Source organism: Ambystoma mexicanum, chromosome 1q, assembly GCF_040938575.1.
Source record: "Ambystoma mexicanum isolate Mex_15411 chromosome 1q, UKY_AmexF1_1, whole genome shotgun sequence".
NCBI classification, from domain to species: Eukaryota; Metazoa; Chordata; class Amphibia; order Caudata; family Ambystomatidae; genus Ambystoma; species Ambystoma mexicanum.
Window position 1 is genome coordinate 993,473,013 of NC_090922.1, and position 24,765 is coordinate 993,497,777.

A 24,765-nucleotide genomic window follows, 5' to 3' on the forward strand; every position below is an offset into this window, starting at 1 on the left:
GGTGACAAGGATGGTCGATTACAACAGTGCAGAGACACATCACGCAGTATGGATGACCTGATCCCATACGTGCAGAGGCTTAGTGATCTTTCAAGGCGAAGGAAGGGGGAACCAGCAAAGGCATCTACTGACATTAAAGACACATAGAGACCAGATAGACAGATCAGGCAGACACAAGGGGCGAATGGGGAGATCAGGTTCACACAGTTACCCTTACTGGAAAATGGAGGGGGTGACCTTAATACATACCAAGGAAGCACATAGACAAGGAAAACTTGAGGTGTAGGCTACCGTTGTTAACCGCAGGTGCGGGAAGTGGATATATGAAATGGAAAGGATAACAGTGGGACAGAAATTAGCAGTGGGGATTTAAAGGGGTTTCTAGTGTCAATCCTCGGGGAAGCCGCTAATGACATGTGGAGAAGGGTGGGGTACCAGGAGTAACCACCCAGCACATGGCGTCCAATGACGTGCCATTTGCTAACTGCCCAGCGGCCGTATGGCAAGCTCTACGGACTCAGTACCTTGACACATCAGACATTAGTGCGATTATGGCATGAAAAATAGGGGAAGACGGGGACCCCTTACCCTGCATTCAGAGGATTAAAGAGTTTTAGTGGCTTGAAACGTGAGAATCATGGGACAAAAGGGTAGCATTATTCTACCACATATTATGCCAAGGGTTGCCAGAACAGGAAAAGCCTTGGTCAGAAATACAGCTCATGATAGCACACTTCTGTAGGTTAATGCAAGAGAATGCAGGGAAAAATCAGGAGGTAAGAAAGCAGGAGGAAGTTAGTGCAGAGGGAGCTATTTAAATATGCCATGGAAGGGGCAGTATTGACGAGCATGGGAGGACAAGGTGCTCCACAAATGCAGTATGCACCACCGCCTGCAGGAGGTGGATTTCTGGGTGGGGGATGTGCACCATGACTTTCGAGGAAGAGGGGGACCACCTAGAGGATGCTGGTATGGGCAACAGATACAGTAGAATCATGAGGGATTTCCAGGGGTTTCTGAGCATATGTGCAGCAAACACAACAAGGCCCAAAGGGTTTTTCTGGGGAGTTCCAAAGGCAGACCACCCCAATACTGGGTGTGTGGAAACAAGGGAGGAGGCACAACTCAATGGGGAAATGCAATACCAACTAACATACCAGGGGGAACAGAACAGGTATTACACTCAGGACCAGACACCACAAGGACAGACACCGAAGGCATTTACACAGGCGCACCAGCCCATGACACAGGCCAGGCACCACAAATGCAAGTGTCTATGCAGCAGTATTCGCAGGCACCGCAGAGACCACAGATGCAGGGTAACACACAACACACATACAAAGCACAGCAACTACCGTGGATGCAGAACAGCACACAACCAAACAACGGGACAGTGGCACGCACAGGACAATAATTCCCATTAGGAAACTGCGGGTGGTCACTGTAGTGAGGGGCAACCCATTCCTCAGGAACTGAATGTCATCATACCCTCAAAATGACAGTACACAGACGGACTTGATGTGTTCCATCCTATGGATTACACCAAACCCTGTGGAGGAACCACGTATAGGGGTGATGATAGGTGACGAGACTTTTTCCTTTCTTGTAGACACAGGAGCAGCCAAATCCTGCATCCAGGAAGGGAAATATAGTATGTCAGGAGATGCCATGGATGCTTAAGGATTCTCTGGGGCGACGGAAGTGGTTTCTTTTACAGAAGATATTGCACTTTCTATAGGGGAGCATGATCTATCGTTGACCCTATTCTATTCTTGACAGAAACCTGTAAATTGACTGGGGAGAGGCATCATGTGCAGACTTAACATGACCATTTTATTCACTGTCAAGCGGATAGTGTGCTCCACACCAGGGATGCACCTTCTAAATGTGAGGCAAATAATTCAAGCACATTGCAGACAAAAGATACAGAGGGGGGTGCCAGTGTACGAGGTGCTGTTCCAATATGGGACTGAATTAATAATAGCATGACTCCCAGGGATTCAGGGGAAAGTGTGGCACCTTCCAAATGAGTACTTATTCAGGTCAGAGATACCATTAGATGAGAAAGAAGGGACGATAGTGCCACTAGAGTTAGAGTCAGTGATTGGTGGGGGATGACTGGATAGCAGTACATGGGACAGATGACACAGGGTGACCATGGCAAGCAGTGATCACCATAGCTGAAGGGTACAGGTTGACTACAGACAACAGATCAGATCACAAGATGGTGTTCCAAATGAGCATCACATATTGGGTGAGAATACATTAGAGTGAAGTACCACAGAGAATGGAGATGGCGCTGAAAGCACCGCCGACTTTTCTCGAGGAGGATTTGGCAAAGGTCCCCAGCATCTTATGGACCACAAGTCCCTATGATGTGGGGCCTCTGAAGGGGTTAGGAGCAGTGAAGATAAAACTAAAGCCAGGAGCCATTCTGCCATGAGTTAAAATTAAAAAAATACCCACTGTCCAGTGAGGCAGACAAAGGTATCTATGAGACCATTGCAGCACTAGTGCCATCAGAATCACCATGCAACACGGCTGTGTACCATGTCAAAAAGGTGACAGGGCAGTCATGGCATTTTATACAGGACTTGAGCCCTCTTAACCACATTGCAGAAGAAAAATATCATTTAGCTCCAAATCCCAGTGACAATATTGGTGAGCATCCCCACGGAAGTTGCCTATTTCAGGGTCATAGATTTGAAAAATGCATTCTTCTCTTTAACATTACACTCAGTCTCACAGGACTTAACTTCATTTCTATATAGAAATATGAAGTGGAACCATACAAGACTTCCTTAAGGGTACTGTGAATCCCCTTCCATCTTTAACAGGGTACTCCAAATGGATTTAGGAAACCTACAGATGGAGAGCCCGGTTATACAGTACGTAGATGACATATTGATTTGCAGCAAGACAGAGTAACAGTGTAGAAATGACTCAGTACATATGCTGACAGTACTAGCAGAAAAGGAATGCAAGGTGGACAAGGCCAAACTACAATATTGCCGACAGAAGTGTTATACATTGGACAGATGATTTCCCAAAATGGCCGAGGAGTGACACCAGAGGCAATACTCAGGACAGCAAAACTGAGAACTGTGAGATAGATGCAGCAGTTCTTGGGACTATGTAATTACTGCAGGGCATGGATATTCGATGGCAGCACTTACACTAGGCCCTTATTGAGTGCACTGAAGGAAGCACAAAGAGGGGAGATGACAATACACTGGACGACAGAGATGACTGAGGCATTCAACGAGCTGAAGGAAGCAATATGCACAGATACTGTGTTAGGGATCCCAGACTATCAAAAGGAATTCTTTCTTTTCTCATGCTCCGAGGGAGTAGTTATGACCACAGTACTGACACAGAGGACCAGCTTGGTGCACAAGCCACTAGCCTATTACAGTGGGAAAAGAGGACACTATTCATGTGAGAAAGCATTGCTTGCAGCCGCATTCACAGTAGACAAATCAGCGAGTGTTGCCATGGGATGCAGCACCACTCTCTACGTCGAGCATGCTCTCTTTGCAATACTGGAAAGACCGAAGAGTTCACTGACAATACAGAGGGCCTTGGGGTATGGGGTCTTACTACCTAACCCAGCTCTCAAGATAGTGAGGTGCAGACTTGTCAACCCAGCACCCTTTCTCACGACGTTCTACAGAAGGGTGGCTATGCACACGACTGCACAGCACACCTAGAAAAATTCAGTGACGCTTGCAAAGTACAGGAGGACACACTTGAGGAGGAAACATGCTCTATATTGATGGGTCTTCAAAAATTGACCAAACGACTGGGGAAAGACATACTGGGACAGCAGTCGTGAGACTGGGAGAGGACAAGTGAGGTAGTGACAAGATCATGCTAGCCGTCACATTACTCAGCACAAGCAGCAGAATTAGTGGCCTTAATATTGACATTGGAGAGCAGCAGGGAGAAGGAAGTGACAATTTACTAGGATCCAGCCTATGTGACATCCACAGTGATGGGCTGACACAGTGGAAGAGGAGGGGGTTCAGCGTGCTGATGGGTTACTGGTGCAGCACACACTCCTAATGGTCAGATTAGTAGAGGTCATAGATCTCCCAGAGCGAATAACAATAGTGAAATGCCAAGCACACACAAAAAGGGAGGATCCAATCTCCAGTGGTAACGAAGCAGCATATGCGGCGGCAAAATTTGCTGCCTACTTTGGGGGCATTTTTTAAATGGAGGGTTTGTCACACAAGCGCAATTATGGAAGAACTATGATACTAAAAGAGGGGTACAACATATTACCAGTGACAGAGATTATGGAGCTGCAGGGAGCTGCACCCAGGGAGTTAAAGGTACTGTGGGTAAAGAGGGGATGTACAGTGTCTCCAACAGATGCCCTATGATGTCAAAACAACACAGGAAGTTGGTAATGCCACTTGCATTATTGCACTATCCAACCCATACAGGGAGGGAGGTGCTTGCTGCTCATATTGAAGAAACATGTTTCTGTCCTAACTTGGTTGAACATATGGGTGAATTCAAAATTAATTGTTTAGTGTATTAACAATATACTGCAGGTCATACATTAAGGGTAGTGAGAGGAGCCATTCCACATGCAGTGGGTCCATTCCAACACCTACACGTTGACAATGTCAACATGATCCAAGTCTGCCAAGGGTACCACTACATGAAAGTGGTTGTGTGTCCATTTTCCCATTGGATCAAGTCTGGTCCTTGTTCCCATTCTTGATGCTCTTAGAGTGGTGAAATTCCTGGTCTGGGAGATATTCCCACGATAGGGTGTGTGTGAGGTCCTGCGTTCTGACAATGGCCCTCACTTCACCAATGAGATGTTCCAGCATATTACAACCTTGTTCGGAATCCAGCACAAATTCTCCTGTGCCTATAACACACAAGTTAACGGGCTGTGTGACCACTTCAGCGGCTTGCTTAAACAAGCTATAGTCAAAACTAAGAAGAGTTTGAATGAAAACTGGCTGCATTGCCTCCCTCTAGCCTTGTTGATACTAGGCAATAAACCTGTGTCCGACCACCATTTAACCGCACATGAGGTGGTGACAGGACGGCGCATGTACTTCCCCAGGCTCCTCCCACTAGAGCAATAAAGGATGCCGAGAATTGGGCTGATGTAGTGGGTCGGAAAATGTATGAGTATACAACTTCCTTGATTTCTAGTGCCCCTTTTATCTCTCAGCAGCTGCGAAGACAACAGGAGAGGCCTGAAGCCAGAGAAGAAAGGAAACGCATCGAAACCAATGAGGAATTACTTAAGCAGCCACCAGTGTACCCAGGAGATCAGGTTCTCCTGAGGAACTTTTCCCACAAGTAGGATGCACCAAGGTTTACCGGCCCCCATCTAGTGGAAATTTTGACTGAGAGAACTGTTAAACTAGACGGGAAGAATGTTTGGAGTCACCTTGGTGAAATCAGGCACTACAAAGCAATGGCCTCTCCTAGCACTGACATCGACAGGGCCAATGATCATCAGCAAGAAGATCAAAGAAATAATTCAGAATCAGCACTGCCAAGCAGAGGACACCCAATGGTTAATCGCCCATGGACAGCAGAGTTAGGGCAAGAATTTCCTACACTTCCAGAGTTAGGGTACACTCTCTGTTTGTTATTTTTCTTTCCGCACACATTCATCATGAAAGTGCAACTAGTTTTATTGCATTTCTTCCATGCTTCCCACTGATCCCCAGCCTGAAACATTCCAATGTCAATTTGTCCAATTTGTCAGAAAATCTAATAGACCTCGGGGACGGCATCCTAATGTATATTTCCATTTCTTCACAGCATACCTGACCCAAGTTTACCCACAACTAGAAAGAGGAAACCCATTCATCCTTGCTGTGTGGGATAAACTCTTCACAGGGCTTTAATTAACACAATACTAATACATTAACGCTCATTTCTGCGCATTTCACGTGGGCAATTTATATCATCAAACTTAAGCAGCACCAGGATCTAAGCAGCACAAGTAATGGAGATGGTTATTAAAAAATGCTCATCTTATCTTGTCTCTTATTTCCAAGTGATGTTTTTGCTTTCCTTTCTTGGTGAATAGCCCTTGCATCTAGTGCTACCGCTGTATCGTCTACTAACATTACCCCAACTCCAGCAGGTGGAACAACCATCTCAAGTGGACAAGGGAACAAATAAGCAAAATAAGGAGAGGTAAGCGCAGTGCTGATACAGACATGGGAGGGATGGACCTATATCTCACAGACACTGGTCGAGTGTCGAATAAAATGTGGTGCAAGCACATGACCAAATTGGTAAAGAAACCACTGGCGAGAGCTACTATTTCTGCTCACTAATCCCCTCTGCCATGAGTGCCTCCAGAACCTTTATAGCAATCGAAATACCTGCAGCAAGTGCACAATGCCTTATTTACCTATCCATGGTTAGGAAATGTACCAAAATGTTGACCTTATAACTGTGACTACGCAGTTATGGTGACTTTGGTGCATTTCATTTTACCGACTCCCCAAGCAGAGTGGGGGTCTTCCCTGCTCTTATTGGGTGCAGTAACAAGAGTCAGAGGTTGCAGGGGACAGGAAAGTAAAAAATAAAAATTTAAAAAAAATAAAAAGGACCCTGCGGTATCAGCTCAGACCTAGGTAAGTGGGAGGAACCAACACCACAGGGATAGTGGGGAGTCGGCAGCGCACACAGAAGTTTCCCATCGTAAAGGTAAGTGGGGTTGGCGTCGGGTAGGGGAATACAGGTCGGGGGACATGGGTAAAGTGATCTATTTGATCACTGCACTGCACCATAACTGGCGTCAACATTTTCATTGGTGCAGTTACGAGTGGCGCAATGATCATATAGATTCCATGGTTACAACCCAAGGAAGATTCTAACGGAAAACAGCAAATTAAGATGGATGTCCAAGGCAACGTTCCCCTATTAAGTAAGCTATATAAAAACTCTTGACATAATGAGCAATTGCTGGCAATTAGACCAGTCTATACAATACATAACTGAAGGCCCACTGAAAGGAGAGACAAAAACAATAACACTGAAGCAGTTACTTCTCCCGAAGAGGGGGGTCAATGAAATAGGAGGAGAACCAAGATGTTGTGAAAGACAACAAATGCTCATGTATGGCCAAGTATACGCAGCAGAAGAATGGAAAGAGGGAGTAGTAGGAAGCAAAGCACACACCTTAGTACAAGCACTGGTAAACACAGTGCAAGGAGAAAATGACAAGTGCCTGAAAGAATGGGATGCAAGCACCAAGTTGCACACCTGGGTGGACATTGAAGCTGGACCAATGCCCATAACACCACTGAAGAAACCAGCATTATGTTACCAGAATGCAGTAAAGGTTGGAGAAAACACAGAGTGTAGGTACACAGAAAAGCAATCCGCAATGAAGGTTGGCATGGCAGTATAAATGGATCACTATTGGGCATGTGGATCCAAGGGGTAGCCAGTTACAATGTCGGAAAAAAAAATGTCAAAAAAATAATGAACATTTTTTTTTATTTGTATGTTATTTTTGGGTTTAGCTAGTAAAAAGAAATTGGGGGGGGGTGGGGGGAAAACCCCACATTAAAATAAAAATAAAAAAAAATTCACATTCTTTTTCAAATTATTTTTTTCGACATTTTTAAATTCGACATATTCACTATAAAATGATCAAAGGCATACGAGAAGCTTCCAGCCAATTGGGGAGGAGATTTCTCATTGGTGCACATCAATATGCCAGCACTGGTAGTGCCACAGAAAGATGTGAAGATAGAAGACTTCCCTAAAATGGATACTAACAAGAGAAAGAAGAGATCAATAGATTTGGAAGAAAGGGGAAGAAAGAAATGGTCAGTAGAAGTAAGTGGAGTGTAAAGCAACAACTATTTCTCACCAGAATCACAAGCATCACGAGACGATGTACCACCTGAGCATCTTTTGTTCAGCTTGATAGAGATGTTTTTCATGTCAGTAGTTCCAGCTGTCCAGACATATACAAATGTGAAATAGTTGCAGAGAACAAGATGGGAACTGATGCAAATGATAAACTCTACAGTAAATGGTTTCAATGTGATAAAAGAAGAGCTCTGAGCAGTAATGTTAATGGCACTCCAGAACAGATATGTTCTAGACCTTCTCACAGCAATGGACAGAGGTGTTTGTACCAGGATCAGGAGTTCCTGCTGAACCTTTCTTTCTCTCTGGACCTCTTCTTCGGTTCTGTCCCCTACACTTCCTTTAGCACAAAGCACTTTGGGTATGATGCAAGAGGGAAAATACTACTTTTCACAAGAACGGGATTGGACCCCTTAAAACAGGCTTGCTTTTGTCCAGTCACTGGTGGACATTTGCCAGTAAGGGGGTGTGCCACTTTTATTCACTTTTGGACCATCCAGGCAGAAGGAATATCTCATTTGGACTTTGTTTGTCCAAAGTCCATAACCAGTGAGGAGACGATTGAATGCCTACATCAGAGACGAGATCTGGGACCCTAACGAATCCTATTGTGGAACCGAGATCTGCCTCTATGCCAGCTATAACAGTGCATAGGACGTCACTAGAGTAGAAGGACCCATGCAGGTGTTAACCAGCCTCCCCAAGTTGAGGGAACAAGAGAAAGGATATTTCTTGTCCCTGAGCACCTGAATTGGGACTTAGAACATCTGAGAGCCAGGGTTGACTGTTTTTTGCCATCAAGCCACTTCAACCATCTTCAAACCCCACGTTTAATAGCCAGTAAACCAATGACGACTGCCAGTGCTACTTTTGGGACTTTTTCAACTTCCAACTGCTGCTCCTTATATCTCCAAACCAGCTCTACGCTGAATCATACCAAGCCGAGCCGATCACCTGTTCAGCTCAAAACCAACTGCTCATCCCCAGACCTCATCTCCAACCACTGAATACATCATGGCATAAATCAACCCGACTCAAACCAGCTTGACATCAAATTGTCTCTTCATTGAACCGCACATCAAATCATCAGGACCACCTATGTGAACCTTCACCAAACCTTGACTGGAATCACTGGGGCATCACTCACTAACCCTAACCAGTAGTTACCACATCTTCAACTGGAAATGAAACAAGAACATCTCAAATAGGACAAGACACCACTGCTGTAATAAAGATAACCCTCATTGTTAGGCCAATGTAAGTGCACATTGCACGGGACACAACTTCTGCAATACTAAAAAGGGTCCCTTTCTTGCAGATGTACACCAAGGCACATGACAGAGACTATCACCACTAACACAAGAAAGTATGCCATTGATGCAATACTGAGCATCCTCACTGTGAGACTACAAGTTCGGCCCTCTTACAGGACAGGAAACTACCATTGTGATACTCAAAGCTGATCCTTACTGCAAGAATAAAACAAATACATTGTCCACTGGACACAGCAAACCAATGCTGAAAGACAACACACATCACAGGACAGAAGCAATATAAAATCACTGTTGTGTAATTTCACATTGAAGAGATTAAACTAATAAATCTGACTAACATGAAATTGAATTAACCTAGATGGAGAGAAAATGAATGGATTTGAAATTGGGAAACATGTGCAAAACTTATTGGGAACAATTGTTTTAGTTTTGATTGTCATACTATGCACTCACTATAGGGGAGATGAGAATTACATGTAATGATAAGCAAAGATGTAGTATCGTTGGCTTCAAAATGCAGGTTAGTGTAAATTTCATTTAATGTAAATGAAGCACACGTTTACTAAATAAAATGTACTGTGCATGTTTTTTCATCCCTATAATGTATCCTCACAAAATGAAATTGTCAAGCAAATGTTCAAGACAAAGAGTGTTCCTTTTGTGTAGCCATGTTACATTGATAACTCATAAACTGTATTTTAATATGTGCGAGAAAGTAACACGTTAATGTAAAAAACACAGCCTTATATATATTAAACTAAATTTGTTGATACAATTCTGATTAAGTGAAATTAGACCACAGCATTGCTTTGTATTTACATGTCATGTAAAATAAAATCAGACTAAGTTGAAATCTGTCCTATGGTTATTCTACTTATTTTCTAAGACAATAGGGACTACAGAGGTCAGTTCCCTGGTATAACAAAACACACCATTAATCAGTAATTAATTGGGTAGCTTAGCTGACCAGACACAGATGTGGATGTTAAAGCATATGGTATTTCCTAAAAATTATGTATTTACATTTCAGGTTGTCCCCAGTTTTGTGATGTTTCACAGTTTATGAGAAAAGTCAGCTCAAGAGGTAATCAGTCTGTTTCTTAGACAATGCATCAAAACACTCAGTTTCCATGCAGCCCACGACGCATTGACCTAAGGCAGAGTCATAGCCTCTTAGCCAGTCTGTGCCTGCCTCATGGCCTGGGATCTCAGTGGTCTAAGCCAGCATATTTGGTTAATGTGTAATTGCCATGGAAATATGCAATTCAGACCGACTGAAACACAAAGAAAATATGTGATTGATTTAACTGGCACTGAAATGAAATTGCACTATTAGTCATAACATCTGAATACTTTGCTTGATTATACAAATGCAAAAAGATCGGAATTCTTTGAAACACACCCTATTATACATCTATAAACATAATGTATTAATATGTGTGAATTATTATTAAATTTAGATATTGCAAGAATGTTCTCATACCACTAGTTATTATAACAAGTATAATGTCTATGGATTCAGACTTTGAATATGTGGACCTCAATAATAGTACAGTTCTATAAAAAGATTTTAGCCCAATTGGATCAGTTTGATCATAACTCCAGATGAAAGGAGGGAAAAACCACCCATTGTTGCATGACAAAATAGTTTGAATGAATCATTGGAAGTGTCAGTATCAGTGGAGAACGTATCAGGAACCCTGTCCAATGAGAACATTATGGGTCAATGTATGCTTCAGGGGTGGAGTTTATAAAGTATTTAAGGCCAACACGCTGGAAATGTGCAGACAAAGGCAGTTTATCTGGCAGTAGAAGTGCTAACTTTGGCTTCTACCTTGGATTTAGCATATGGAAATCCCTCTTTATAAGGCCTTTAACAAGGAGCCAGATGTTGAAGCCTTGCCGAAGACAGAACCAGACTGTCTGAGAGGGATTTTGAAAGCAGGCAATAGAATGGGAGCAGTGCTTATGTGACAAAACTGCCTAGAGTTGTTGAGGTTCCTGCCTGTCATGTTCTTTAAAATGACAAAGCGAAAGTGAGCAAAATAAACCCCTGTACATTCATATATATGCACCATGAATTAGTTAAAACAATGATAGCAATCAACAGACTTTTCGAGGAGGCCTGTAGAAGCTATGACACTGAATGGGGACTGGAGGTATATTTAAAGCAGTATGTCCCAGAATGATTGATTGTGCTGAGTCTATTATATTGTCTGACAGCAACCAAATTAATTATTTCCTGAGTTGTCGCAGGAAATTTAGCCTGGGTTGGTGGCAGGGTGTACAACATTGTTCACAAATTTGCAGAGTTAGACTTGGAAACAAAAGTTTGCATAAAATAAATATCTAATGTGACAAAAACAGAATTAAGTTTAAATTGGGACTTGTACACTGGTGTTACAAGTGAAGTCACGTTTAACTCCAAAGGAGTGCAAGATTGTTGCAAATAGAAAATGAGATATTTCACACCACATTAGGTAATTGGATATATTGCATACAACATACAGCATGGTGCATTTTAATACATGCATTGTGCAGCCCTTGAAGACAAATACTATTTTGCAATAACACATTCAGACTGATGCTCTTCTATATTGTACTTAAAATTGGGTAGTGGTCAAATATAAATTATATAAATCTCTGTGTCCCTAGTCCTAGAGCACCTGGAGGACTGGGCTCTGGCTTCGTGCAAACTATCTTCATTTCACAACGGCTTTAGGAAAAGGGTTGGGACTAGTCTAAATGTTTTCTTATTCAAGATATTGAGAGATCAGGCTCATCCCAGTAAAGGTTTAACCTGCCAAAGTCACATTTCTAGACTTGTATGCAGTATTTGATTGTGTGGACTGCAATAGATTGTGGAACTAGGGAATTCCATTAGTGCTTCTTAAAAGCATTATGCTGTTACATACGGATTCCTCAATGAAAGTCAGATTAGACATGGAAGGTCATTTAATGAAATAAGTCAGTACTATAGAACTATAGTCGACCTAATACAATTTATATATCAGTGATTTGCCTGAGGATTTGCAGAAAACTAGGTATTTTCCCACTAACATTGGCCATATGCATATTGGCTTCATATTGTTTGCCAATAATATTATCTTGTTAGATAAAACTATGGTTGGTTTCCAAAGATTGTTAAATGCGGCACAAATATATCTAGAAATGAATAATTTCCATATTAACATCTCAAATGTGACTGTCATATCCCATAAAGGGAGGAAGAAAAAACAGTAAGAATGTGCATGGTATGCTAAAAATAACAAATTGACGATCTGTCAATGAATTTAGGCTACCCAATTGTGAACTCATACAATAAAGAAAGTGGTTGAAAATCTTAGGGGTAAATGTTTCCTCTTGTAGCACAAATGAGGAAAGTTAATCAGATATTCTGTAGATTTTCTTTAATACCATTGGAGATTTATTATAAACAAAAGTATTACGCTACACTGATTTATGGATTTGAAATATTTGATACTCTAGACATACTTGAAGGCATTGCATGGAAAACTATACTGTGGTTGAAAGTTTACACTCATGGTAGTAATAAGATTAGAACTTGGTTTGCAGTCAATTTGAAGGTAAACACACTTAGAGTTAAGCATAAAATGCGAGAACTTGACTGGGTGAATCAAAATGATCTATTGGTTCACTAAAAGAGTATGCTTTATACCATAAGGAAATATGACACCATTACAACTTCCTAACGTGTTTCACAGAACATAAGTTATGCAGAACATAAGTATTGTATGTTGTTTATGAAATTTAGGTTGAATCAGCGATGCACACTGAAAGTTTGGGAACCAAAACGAGATTTATCAAGTGATCAAAGGAATTGTCAATTATGTAAAGAGAAAGATACGCTTACGGAAATGAAAAGAAAGAACGAGGGCAACACGTGGAACGCCATTCGACAAGCAAAACAAGGCTACAGAAATTGGATAAAGAATGCAAAAGCATTGCTCTCCCAACAAGATGCAGAAGCAATCCTAGCCCTTTTGAAAAATAACAATACAAGAGGATTGTGGAAGCTACTAAATCTGCAAATGGACAGCCAACACAAACTAATCCAAGGGATTGAAGAAGCTGCATGGATTAACCATTTTTAAATCCATTTATGAACGAACAGTGAAAAATCAACCTATCAGAATGGAGCAGAGTGAATCGATTCCTTGGACAAACTCTTGGACATTGGAGGACATACTACCAATTATAAAGAAGCTCAATTCATCAAGAGATCCAGGGCCAGATGGCCAAAGTAATATACTCATTAAGAAACATCCAGAGGATTGGGCTAAATTCTGTGTCCATTTATTTGCGGCAATTGAGAAAGCAAAACAAATCCCGATGACATGGACAACAGCTATTCTGATACCAATATACAAAGCAGGTGATAGACAACAGCCGATAAATTACAGACCAATTGCTCTCTTGGATCCGATTGGAAAGATCTTTGCAATGTTCCTCCTCAACAAACTTAACTTATGAATCAAAGAAACTGAGCAATTTGATATCAGGCAGACGGGATTTATTAAAAGTACTGGTACACATGTAAACCTGATGATCTTGAATCTATTGAAACAGGAGGCATTGGTCAACAATCACACGACATATGCAGCATTCATAGACCTGCACATGGCCTTTGATATGGTTAACAGGACAACACTGTGGGGAAAACTAAAGAAGTGGAATTGGCCACTGACGCTATTGGAACCCATCAAACAACTATACACCAATACCACTCTAAGAATCAGATTATCACAACAAGGACAATTGTCGGCACCCATTGAAGCAGAAAATGGGCTAAAACAGGGGTGTCCCCTTGCAGCAACGTTGTTTAAGCTGTACACCATGGATTTTTCTGAGCCCACTCGCTTTCAGAAGGCAAATCCACCCAAATTAAATAACCAGCAGATTCACCACTTGATGTATGCAGATGACATTGTCATTGTAGACAAAACTGAGCTAGGGCTACAAAGAAATCTCTGGGACTTGGAAACTTACATGTTGGAAAATGGCTTAGTAATAAACACTGCAAAAACAAGAATCATGCCACTTTCAGCAAAGAAACGACAGAAAAGAAAACAACAACCCTTTCAGTTCCAAATGAATGAACAAAAACTGATCATGGTAACTGAAATTAAATATTTAGGAGTCCTAGTGAACCAATCAGCAGTAGAAACTCCTTGGATAATGCATCTGAGAACAAAAACAGCCTCATTGGCGAGACAAGGGCTTTTCATACATAGAAAATTTGGAAAATTCTCTTTGCAACCAATTCTCATATTTTACTGCCAATAAGTGATCGTTATCCTGAGCTACGGGAGCGAGACTATGATTAATCTTGATCAATCTATATGGGATATCTTGGAAGGCCTCTTTTGGAGGAAAATCCTTGAACTATCAAACTCATTCCCGATTAAAAGAATTAGACATGAGATTGCAACACAATCATTAACATCAATAGTTGAGTGGAAAAAACTCGATCTGTTCAGAAAAATGATCAATGAGGATGAAATTCCAGCATACAAACTATTCCAACGGAGAAACATTACGGTGGCGAACACGGCATTAGCATTATGGAAGGATGCAATGGAAAGCGTGATGGCAGTAAACAGTATAACAATGGAGATGCTTGTGAATCGCCCTCAATGTGCCAAACAAAGACTACAGCGAAATGATTGGATAGCTACTCTAACAGAGAAATCAAGTTATCAGATGAACTTGCACTGTGACTTGGACAATCACGCTATCAATGTTTTACCTGCGTATTTGAAGCAATTTCCAGATAGGCAAATTAGGGAAAAATTTATTAGACTACGATTAAACCAACTATCGACCTGGGAAATGATGGCAAATAACAGACAAATCCTGAAAGAGGAAGCATTCTGTCGATTCTGTGAGAATAAACAGATGGTAGAAACTATCCATCATATCATCATGATTTGCCCTGCATTAGCCAAAAAAAGAAATGGTTTCGAGAAATGATAACAAAACCCGGGCATGAACTCACTTGCCAGGACAGATGGAATCTAATACTGTCAGGGAACAACAGGAGCCTTACTACGGTTATAATTCAATTTTGGAACCATATAATCATGATGAAGAGGTCTTAACCTTACCACTCATAGCAGTTTTCAATGTAGTAAGAAAATGACCATAGATGCTTTGGAGAGGATGGACAATGGGAAAATCTGTGTGCTAATACCCTGCTTTTTCTTTTTTTTTTTTTTCTTCTCTTTTTCTTTTCTCTTTCTTTCTTATTATTGTGAATTTCAATATTATATGATGTTAAGGATAAATGAAAAGTTTTTTAATAAAACTACAACATTAAAAAAAAAAAGAGAAAGATACTTTTGAGACATCTAATTGTCAGTTACCCCAAAACCTATTTATTGACTATCCAATTCTTCCATTGATTTGTCTTAAATATCAAATCTGTTTGTGAATTAATTTTCGTACATATTGTTGCGGAGAAATCCAAAATGAATAATTATTGTGCTGATGCACTTTATTAAGCAGATCCATATCCTGCTGTATGAAAATTGGCACTTTTAATATTGTGGTTATGATGTGATATGAGATCAGTTTGTGGCTAGGAATGATGCAATGTATATGTGATGTTTAATGGTCTTATTTAATTGGATGGTAATTTTTATTACATGGTATCATAAATAATTTTGTGGAAAGGTTTGTATAAACAAATACACATAAGAAAATAAAAATCTATTAGAAGAGTACTCAGAAGAAGTTAAACAAACGTCATCCAGCATGAAACACTATACAAAAACACATTGGTTATTTTTTCAAATATGTTTAGTTTCTTAATATAGAAATTCAATAAAGGCCATCATAAATAACATAGGCCCTCTTTCAGAGATGCCCACCTGCAATTTGTATTATATCTTTTGAAAGACACTGACATACAGACCCAAACTTATGAGAAGTATGGCAAGTTCTACAATGTGGAGCACCAAAAGCAAATCACCCAAAAGAATGATGTAAAAGCATACCATTTCTTCCACTGTAGCAGGGCCTTTGGACCTTAGTCGTAGCGTTTCTCTTCCAGTAGCAATTTTTCCTTCTGTCAACTTTCCACCTTTAGATCGTGGTTCAATCATTTCTGTAAATCCAAGACAGACACAGTTACATCAACTACATGTCAATATGCTCTAGATTTATAAATGGTTATTGGAAATGTGTGTGCCATGAGGTGATTGCAAGCACCATGATACTGCATTAGGTCACTTTGGTGTCAGATGCATGCTGGCAGTGACATTTCCTTGTACCCACATAAAAGGGGCTAAGTGTAGAGGCATAGGTGGTTGAGGGACATGGGGAGGTGTGTTACCTGGTATACAAGCTACCCCCTGTGTAAATAATGCCACTGAAAGCATTTTACTGGTGGTATGTAATGCCGAAATGTACACGTATCCCCCCGAGAAGATTATTGATTTGATTTTTAATACACAGCCAAATACAGATGAATCAACATCAGAGCATGCATTGGGAAGTAAACAAATCAAAAAGGAATAGAAAGACAATGGTTTACAATAATATATATAGAGATATTTAAGGAGAGCTACCAGTCTGAATATCCACATAAATCACTTAATTTGTGCACAGGCTTGTCAGTACATGCTCCTTTAAGGGGCAAAGTGTAACTTTACTTGGTTAGATTACACCATAGCATCCTGCTTGAAAGGCAATAAAAGGAATCTGTGGATACAGGTCCGTTTCTTTGGGGTCACACACTGTTCTAAAACTTGACATTAAAATTAGGACTTATAAAAACATATTTTAATACCATGCTCTGATGTTTTACAATGTTAGCTTTAACTTTAGTTTACTGGACTAAACTGTCCGGCTTCTACAAACCAAAGTCTGGATCTTGCATGCAGATAAGATTTTACTTGGCACTGGCCTTTGTGAATATCTGAAGAGAATCTTCTCCTGACAAATTAACAAATCTATGTGTTATTCTTCCTTGTCATTGGAGTCCCTCAACTGACCGATTTACAAACTGCAAAATGATCGTGCACACAAGTGCATTTTCCAACAAAGAAAAAGTGGACTTTTTCAACTGTGGCCATTCATAAGGACTTTTAATTGAAGAGACTGGCTTATCATTGTTGAAGACATGCCAAGAACTGTATTTAATTGGGTTTAAACTCCCTACATATAAGTAAGCCCCATTAACTCCTTAAGTTCTAAGGACAAGTATGCTTGTGCTTTTTTGCATAAACATGCATAAAGTTCAGAAGTTAAGCTGTTAATAGGTAAAGACATGCAGAAAAATACTAAGGCCCAATCATGTGGTTATCAACAAAATAACTCAACCTGGGACATAGAACACTTACATTTGCAGCCTTGACGCTTATAAAATTTGATATTCCAGCATATTCCTCTAATTTGGATATGTGTGTAGAAGAAAACATCTATAATTTTAAAATGTGTCCCTTTCCTTTCAATGGTGAATTCATTGGAGAATACAATGATAAATGAACAGATGCACTTGTGAATTCTCATAAATAATGTGAAATGCAATTTAGAAAGAAGAAGTCCCATTTTATTCTGCCAAGTATGTATTTCACTTTGAGTAACACTATAGTATGTTACTTGAAATGAGACCTGCCCAAACCTATCTGGATGTATCTAGTTGACTCGAACTGACCAAATATTCACCTTTCTAAAAGTCCAAACCCAGTTCAGAAATACGTATCACAAGACATGAGACCACACAGCACTATTAGATTCCTTTTGTGGAAACTGGTTCTGAAGATTAGGTAAATAATGAACTGACAGATGGCCCTGGACCTGTGCACATCAAAGGGGCCAGTCACATTCATCATTCCAGGCTCCTCATAAAATTCATTAGCTAAAGTCATGCAATACTTTATCTGTCTCCATGCAAAGGCCCACAAACCTTGCCTTTATGTATATTGATATCAGGAAGGAGAATGTGCAGGGGATATATGAAATGTGCTATCTGCAAGCCAGAGTCTGCATTTCTTCAGGTATGAATTGAATAGGGAAGAACATGTGTGGTGTTTTAACCCAAAAAAATCATTTTAAAAAACCATACATCTGCGATCAAAGGACCGATAAATGTGGGACCAATTGCAAATCGTAGATAGAAAATATGTCTTACACCCCATATAAAATGTACTTAGGGCATAATGGAAACATCTGGCGATAAATAGAAAAATAATATTTCTGGAAATATTTAGTGCACCGCAATATCTTGTGTTTGTAATTGGGCACAATGATCTACAGAATATTATGACATACTTTATTAATCTTGCATATTCACATCCGGAGGTATTATGATTAAACAAAATTGCCATTTTACATTAGGAGTGTGAAATTCCATCCCAACCTGCAGTCACAGGACTGATGGAAGCTGCACAAAGCCACAAGGATAGGCAGGAGATGAGGATTATAAAATAGCATGCACACAGAAATGAAAAAAGAATATTGGTAGAGGAATATTGAAGAATATTTATGGAGGGGGTTGCCAAGAGAAAGACAACTGAACTCATCGGGATGACTGATACCCATGCCGACGGGAGACAGAAGCCATTGAGAGAGGGATCACTAACCCAGGTTAGAATTTGGTTTCCAGACAGCCAGCTGAAAAGAGAGCTTGCTGATGGAGTACTTCCAGATTGGATGGATCCCATCCAAATCTCCAGAAATGAAAAGCTGCATTTTAAAAGTAAGTAGAACCCTGTGATAACCTCATATTTTCTCTATATTATCCATGGCACAGTCCCAGGAATGAAAAGGGCTGGGAATCAAGGGGAATGTTAATTTGACAAAGAATCAAGTGTTGTGTTAGATACAATGCTTTGTATCTCCCATTTATATTGAATACCAAATTAGATGTAATTTCCTTCAGGCCCATTCAGAGTCACAATTTACAATTTACTGGACTCAACTGTCCCGCTTCTACAAACCAAAGTCTGGATATTCAGTTTTTAGTTAACAGGGTTTTGCTTTTGTTTTCACAGTGCCTTGCCAATTGTTTCTCCACTGTGGGATAAAGTAACCCCAGTTGGAGGCAGGTAAGGTCTCACATCAAACCACTTTCCTTGTGGAGCTTCAACCCTGAGGGACTCGGTGGAAATAATTTTTTACACACCGTGCGCCAGACCTCTTTGTCTTACATTCAATTCATGAGAACAGGAACACTCTTTGTAATCATTGTTAGGGTGAAGCTTGGCTTTACACGAAGTCCCACAGTGTACTGCCTCTCCTGAGGAATTTGAGAACTGAGAAACTCAATGCAGAGGAAATACCTACTTACAAATACAAATATGTCTCCTCTACCCAGTGCCGCAGATAAGATTTTGCAGAGGATGTATTATATCCCTATGTTTGTATATATTGGGAGTTAGATTTCATTTTTGGGCGTAAAAAGATAATCTCCATTCCATTGCTAATAGAGGTATTTACTTAGGCAAGTAGGAAAATATTGTAACTCTAAAACAGATAGTTTTTGCAGTAATCTATATTTCTTTGCACCTAGTAATTCATGCACATGGTAAAGATGCATCCTACCTTAAGGTATCTCTGTAAAGCACAGAGCAATATCGCTGCTTGCTCCTGTGATACAACTTTGCTGATACCAATGTTTTTAACACATGTCCATGGTGGCCTCCTATGTGTTAGTTCCCTATTTTCTGTTGGGAGTATTCACCTATTATTAGTGAATAAAAGTAGCTAGTATGCCACTTATGTGTAGGTCTGTACATACTGTACAAAGACAATGTGGCAAGTTAAGTTATTTACTTCATCCCTATGTGGATTAACAGCCATACCAAAAAGAATGATGGATTTTAATGTGGGTATCTGGATTTGAGTGCTCTTTACGTGTACATAGTCTCTTTGCATGCAGATAAGATTTTACTTGGCATTGGCCTTTGTGAATATCTGAAGAGAATCTTCTCCTGACAAATTAACAGAATCTATGTGTTATTCTGCCTTTTCATTGGAGTCCCTCAACTGACCGACTTACAAACTGCAAAATGACCGTGCACACAAGTGCATTTTCCAACAAAGTAAAAGTGAACTTTATCAACTGTGGCCATTCATAAGAACTTTTAATTGAAGAGACTGGCTTATCAATGCTGAAGACATGCCAAGAACTGTATTTTATTGGGTTTAAACTTCCTACATATAAGTAAGTCCATTAACCCCTTAAGTTCTAAGGACAAGTATGCTTGTCCTTTTTGCATACACATGCATAAAGTTCAGAAGTTAAGCTGTTAGTAGGTAAAGACATGTGGAAAAATACTAAGGCCCAAGCATGTGGTTATCAACAAAATAACTCAACCTGGGACGTAGAACACTAACATTTGCAGCCTTGAAGCTTATAAAACTTGATATTCCAGCATATTCCTCTAATTTGGATACGTGGGCAGAAGAAAACATCTATACTTTTATAACGTGTCCTTTCCTTTCAATGGTAAATTCATTGGCGAATACAATGATAAATGAACAGATGCACTTGTGAATTCTCATACAATAATGTGAAATGTAATTTAGAAATAGGAAGTCCCATTTTATTCTGCCATGCGTGTATTTTACTTTGAGTAACACTATAGTATATTACTTGAAATGAGACATGCCCAAACCTATTTTGATGTATCTAGTTGACTCGAACTGACCAAAGATTCACCTTTCTAAAAGTCCAAACCCAGTTCAGAAATACATATCACAAGACATGAGACCACACAGCACTATTAGATTCCTTTTGTTGAAACTGGTTCTGAGGATTAGGTAAATAATGCACTGACAGATGGCCCTGGACCTGTGCACTTCAATGGGGCCAGTCACATTCATCATTCCAGGCTCATCATAAAAATCATTAGCTAAAGTCATGCAATACTTTATCTGTTCTCCATGCAAATGCCCACAAACCTTGCCTTTATGTATATTGATATCAGGAAGGAGAATGTGCAGGGGATATGTGAAATGTGCTATCCGCAAGCCAGAGTCTGCATTTCTTCATGTACAAATTAAATAGGGAAGAACATGTGTGGTGTTTTAACCCAAAAAAATAATTTAAAAAAACATACATCTGCGATCAAAGGACCGATAAATGTGGGACCAATTGCAAATCATAGATAGAAAATATGTCTTACACCCATATAAAATGTGCCTAGGGCATAATGGAAACATCTGGATATAATAGAAAAAAATAATATTTCTGGAAATATTTAGTGCACTGCAATCTCTTGTGTTTGTAATTGGGCACAATGATCTACAGAATATTATGACATACTTTATTAATCTTGCATATTCACAACCAGAGGTATTATGATTAAACGAAATTGCCATTTTACATTAGGAGTGTGAAATTCCCTCCCACCCTTGCAGTCACCGGACTGATGGAAGCCACATGAAGCCACAAGGATAGACAGGAGGTGAAGATTATAAAATAGCATGCACACAGAATTGAAAAAAGAATATTGGTAGAGGAATATTGAAGAATATTTATGGAGGGGTTTGCCACGTGGAAGACAACTGAACTCATCTGGATGACTGATACCCATGCAGACTGGAGACAGAAGCCATTGAGAGAGGGATCACTAGCCCCGGTTGGAATTTGGTTTCCAGACAGCCAGTTGAAAAGAGAGCTTGCTGATGGAGCAATTCCAGATTGGATGGCTCCCAGCCAAATCTCCAGAAACGAAAAGCTGCAGTGTAAAAGTAAGTAGAACCCTGTGATAACCCCACATTTTCTCTATATTATCCATGACACAGTCCCAGGAATGAAAAGGGCTGGGAATCAAGGGGAATGTTAATTTGACAAAGAATCAAGTGTTGTGTTAGATAAAATGCTTTGTAGCTCCCATTTATATTGAATACCAAAGGGGATGTCATTTCCTTCAGGCCCATTCAGAGTCACAATTTACAATTTACTGGACTAAACTGTCCCGCGTTTACAAACCAAAGTCTGGATCTTCAGTTATTAGTTAACAGGGTTAGGCTTTTGTATTCACAGAGCCTTGCCAATTGTTTCCCCGCTGTGGGATAAAGTAACCCCAGTTGCAGGCAAGTAAGGCCTCACAACAAACCACTTTCCTTGTGGAGCTTCAACCCTGAGGGATTCGGTGGAAATAATTTTTTACACACCGTGCGCCAGGCCTCTTTGTGTTACATTCAATTAATGAGAACAGGAACACTCTTTGTAATCATTGTTAGGGTGAAGTTTAGCTTTACACAAAGTCCCACAGTGTACTGCCGCTCCTGAGGAATTTGAGAACTGAGAAACTCCATGCAGAGGAAATACCTACTTACAAATACAAATATGTCTCCTCTACCCAGTGCCGCAGATAAGATTTTGCAGAGGATGTATTATATCCCTATCTTTGTATATATTGGGAGTAAGATTTCATTTTTGGGCGTAAAACGATAATCTCCATTCCATTGCTAGTAGGGGTATTTACTTAGGCAATTAGGAAAATATTGTAACTCTAAAACAGATAGTTTTTGCAGTAATCTATATTTCTTTACACCTAGTAATTCATGCACATGGTAAAGATGCATACTACCTTAAGGTATCTCTCTAAAACACAGAGCAATATCGCTGCTTACTCCTGTGATACAACTTTGCTGATACCAATGTTTTTAACACATGTCCAGGGTGGCCTCCTATGTGTTAGTTCCCTATTTTCTGTTGGGAGTATTCACCTATTATTAGTGAATAAAAGTAGCTAGTATGCCACTTATATGTAGGGCTATACATACTGTACAAAGACAATGTGGCGAGTTAAGTTATTTACTTCATCCCTATGTGGATTAACAGCTGTACCAAAAAAATTATGGATTTTCCTGTGGGTCTCTGGATTTGAGTGCTCTTTAGGTGTACAAAGTCTCCTTGCATGCAGATAAGATTGTACTTGGCATTGGCCTTTGTGAATATCTGAAGATAATCTTCTCCTGACAAATTAACAGAATCTATGTGTTATTCTGCATTTTCATTGGAGTCCCTCAACTGACCGACTTACAAACTGCAAAATGACCGTGCACAAAAGTGCATTTTCCAACGAAGTAAAAGTGAACTTTATCAACTGTGGCCATTCATAAGGACTTTTAATTGAAGAGACTGGCTTATCAATCCTGAAGACATGCCAAGAACTGTATTTAAATGGGTTTAAACTTCCTACTTATAAGTAAGCCCCATTAACCCCTTAAATTCTAAGGACAAGTATGCTTGTCCTTTTTGCATAAACATGAATAAAGTTCAGAAGTTAAGCTGTTAATAGGTAAAGACATGTAGAAAAATACTAAGGCCCAAGCATGTGGTTATCAACAAAATAACTCAAACTGGGACATAGATTGTAGCCTTGAAGCTTATAAAACTTGATATTCCAGCATACTCCTATAATTTGGATACGTGGGCAGAAAAAAACATCTATAATTTTAAAATGTGTCCCTTTCCTTTCAATGGTGAATTCATTTGGGAATACAACGATGAATGAACAGATGCACTTGTGAATTCTCATAAAATATTGTAAAATGTAATTTAGAAACAGGAAGTCCCATTTTATTCTGCCATGCATGTATTTTACTTTGAGTAACCCTATAGTATGTTACTTGAAATTAGACATGCCCAAACCTATCCCTATGTAGCTAGTTGACTCGAACTGACCAAAAATGCACCTTTCTAAAAATCCACCCCAGTTCAGAAATACATATCACAAGACATGAGACCGCACAGCACTATTAGATTCCTTTTATTGAAACTGGTTCTGAAGATTAGGTAAATAATACACTGACAGATGGCCCTGGACCTGTGCACTTCAAAGGGGCCAGTCACTTTCATCATGCCAGCCTCCTCATAAATGCATTAGCTAAAGTCATGCAATACTTTATCTGTTCTCCATGCAAAGGCCCACAAACCTTGCCTCAATGTATATTTGTATCAGGAAGGAGAATGTGCAGGGGGTATATGAAAAGTGCTACCTGCAAGCCAAAGTCTGCATTTCTTCATGTACAAATTAAATAGGGAAGAACATGCGTGGTGTTTTAACCTGAAAAAAATCATTAAAGAAAACATACATCTGCGATCAAAGTACCGATAAATGTGGGACCAATTGCAAATCATAAATATAAAATATGTCTTACACCCCATATAAAATGTGCCTAGAGCATAAAGGAAAAATCTAGAAATAAATAGGAAAAATAATATTTCTGGAAATATTTAGTGCACCGCAATCTCTTGTGTTTGTAATTGGGCACAATGATCTACAGAATATTATGACATACTTTATTAATCTTGCATATTCACATCCAGAGGTATTGTTATTAAACAAAATTGCCATTTTACATTAGGAGTGTGAAATTCCTTCCCACCCTTGCAGTCACAGAACTGATGGAAGCCACATGAAGCCACAAGGATAGGCAGGAGGCGAGGATTATAAAATAGCATGCACACAGAATTGAAAAATGAATATTGGTAGAGGAATATTGAAGAATATTTATGGAGGAGGTTGCCAAGAGGAAGACAAATGAACTCACCTGGATGACTGATACCCATGCAGACTGGAGACAGAAGCCATTGAGAGAGGGATCACTAGCCCAGGTTGGGATTTGG

At 39.9% G+C, this 24,765-nt stretch overlaps 1 protein-coding gene across 1 annotated transcript in view; it reads right to left on the reverse strand.

The window, feature by feature from the left end:
- GIPC2 (GIPC PDZ domain containing family member 2) overlaps window positions 1-24,765 on the reverse strand; it is a 963,466-nt gene that overhangs the window by 258,758 nt on the left and 679,943 nt on the right. Inside the window, exon 4 of the mRNA XM_069641646.1 lies at window positions 16,172-16,281. Within this exon, the coding sequence (XP_069497747.1) occupies window positions 16,172-16,281 (110 nt within the window). The remainder of the gene's footprint in view (window positions 1-16,171; window positions 16,282-24,765) is intronic.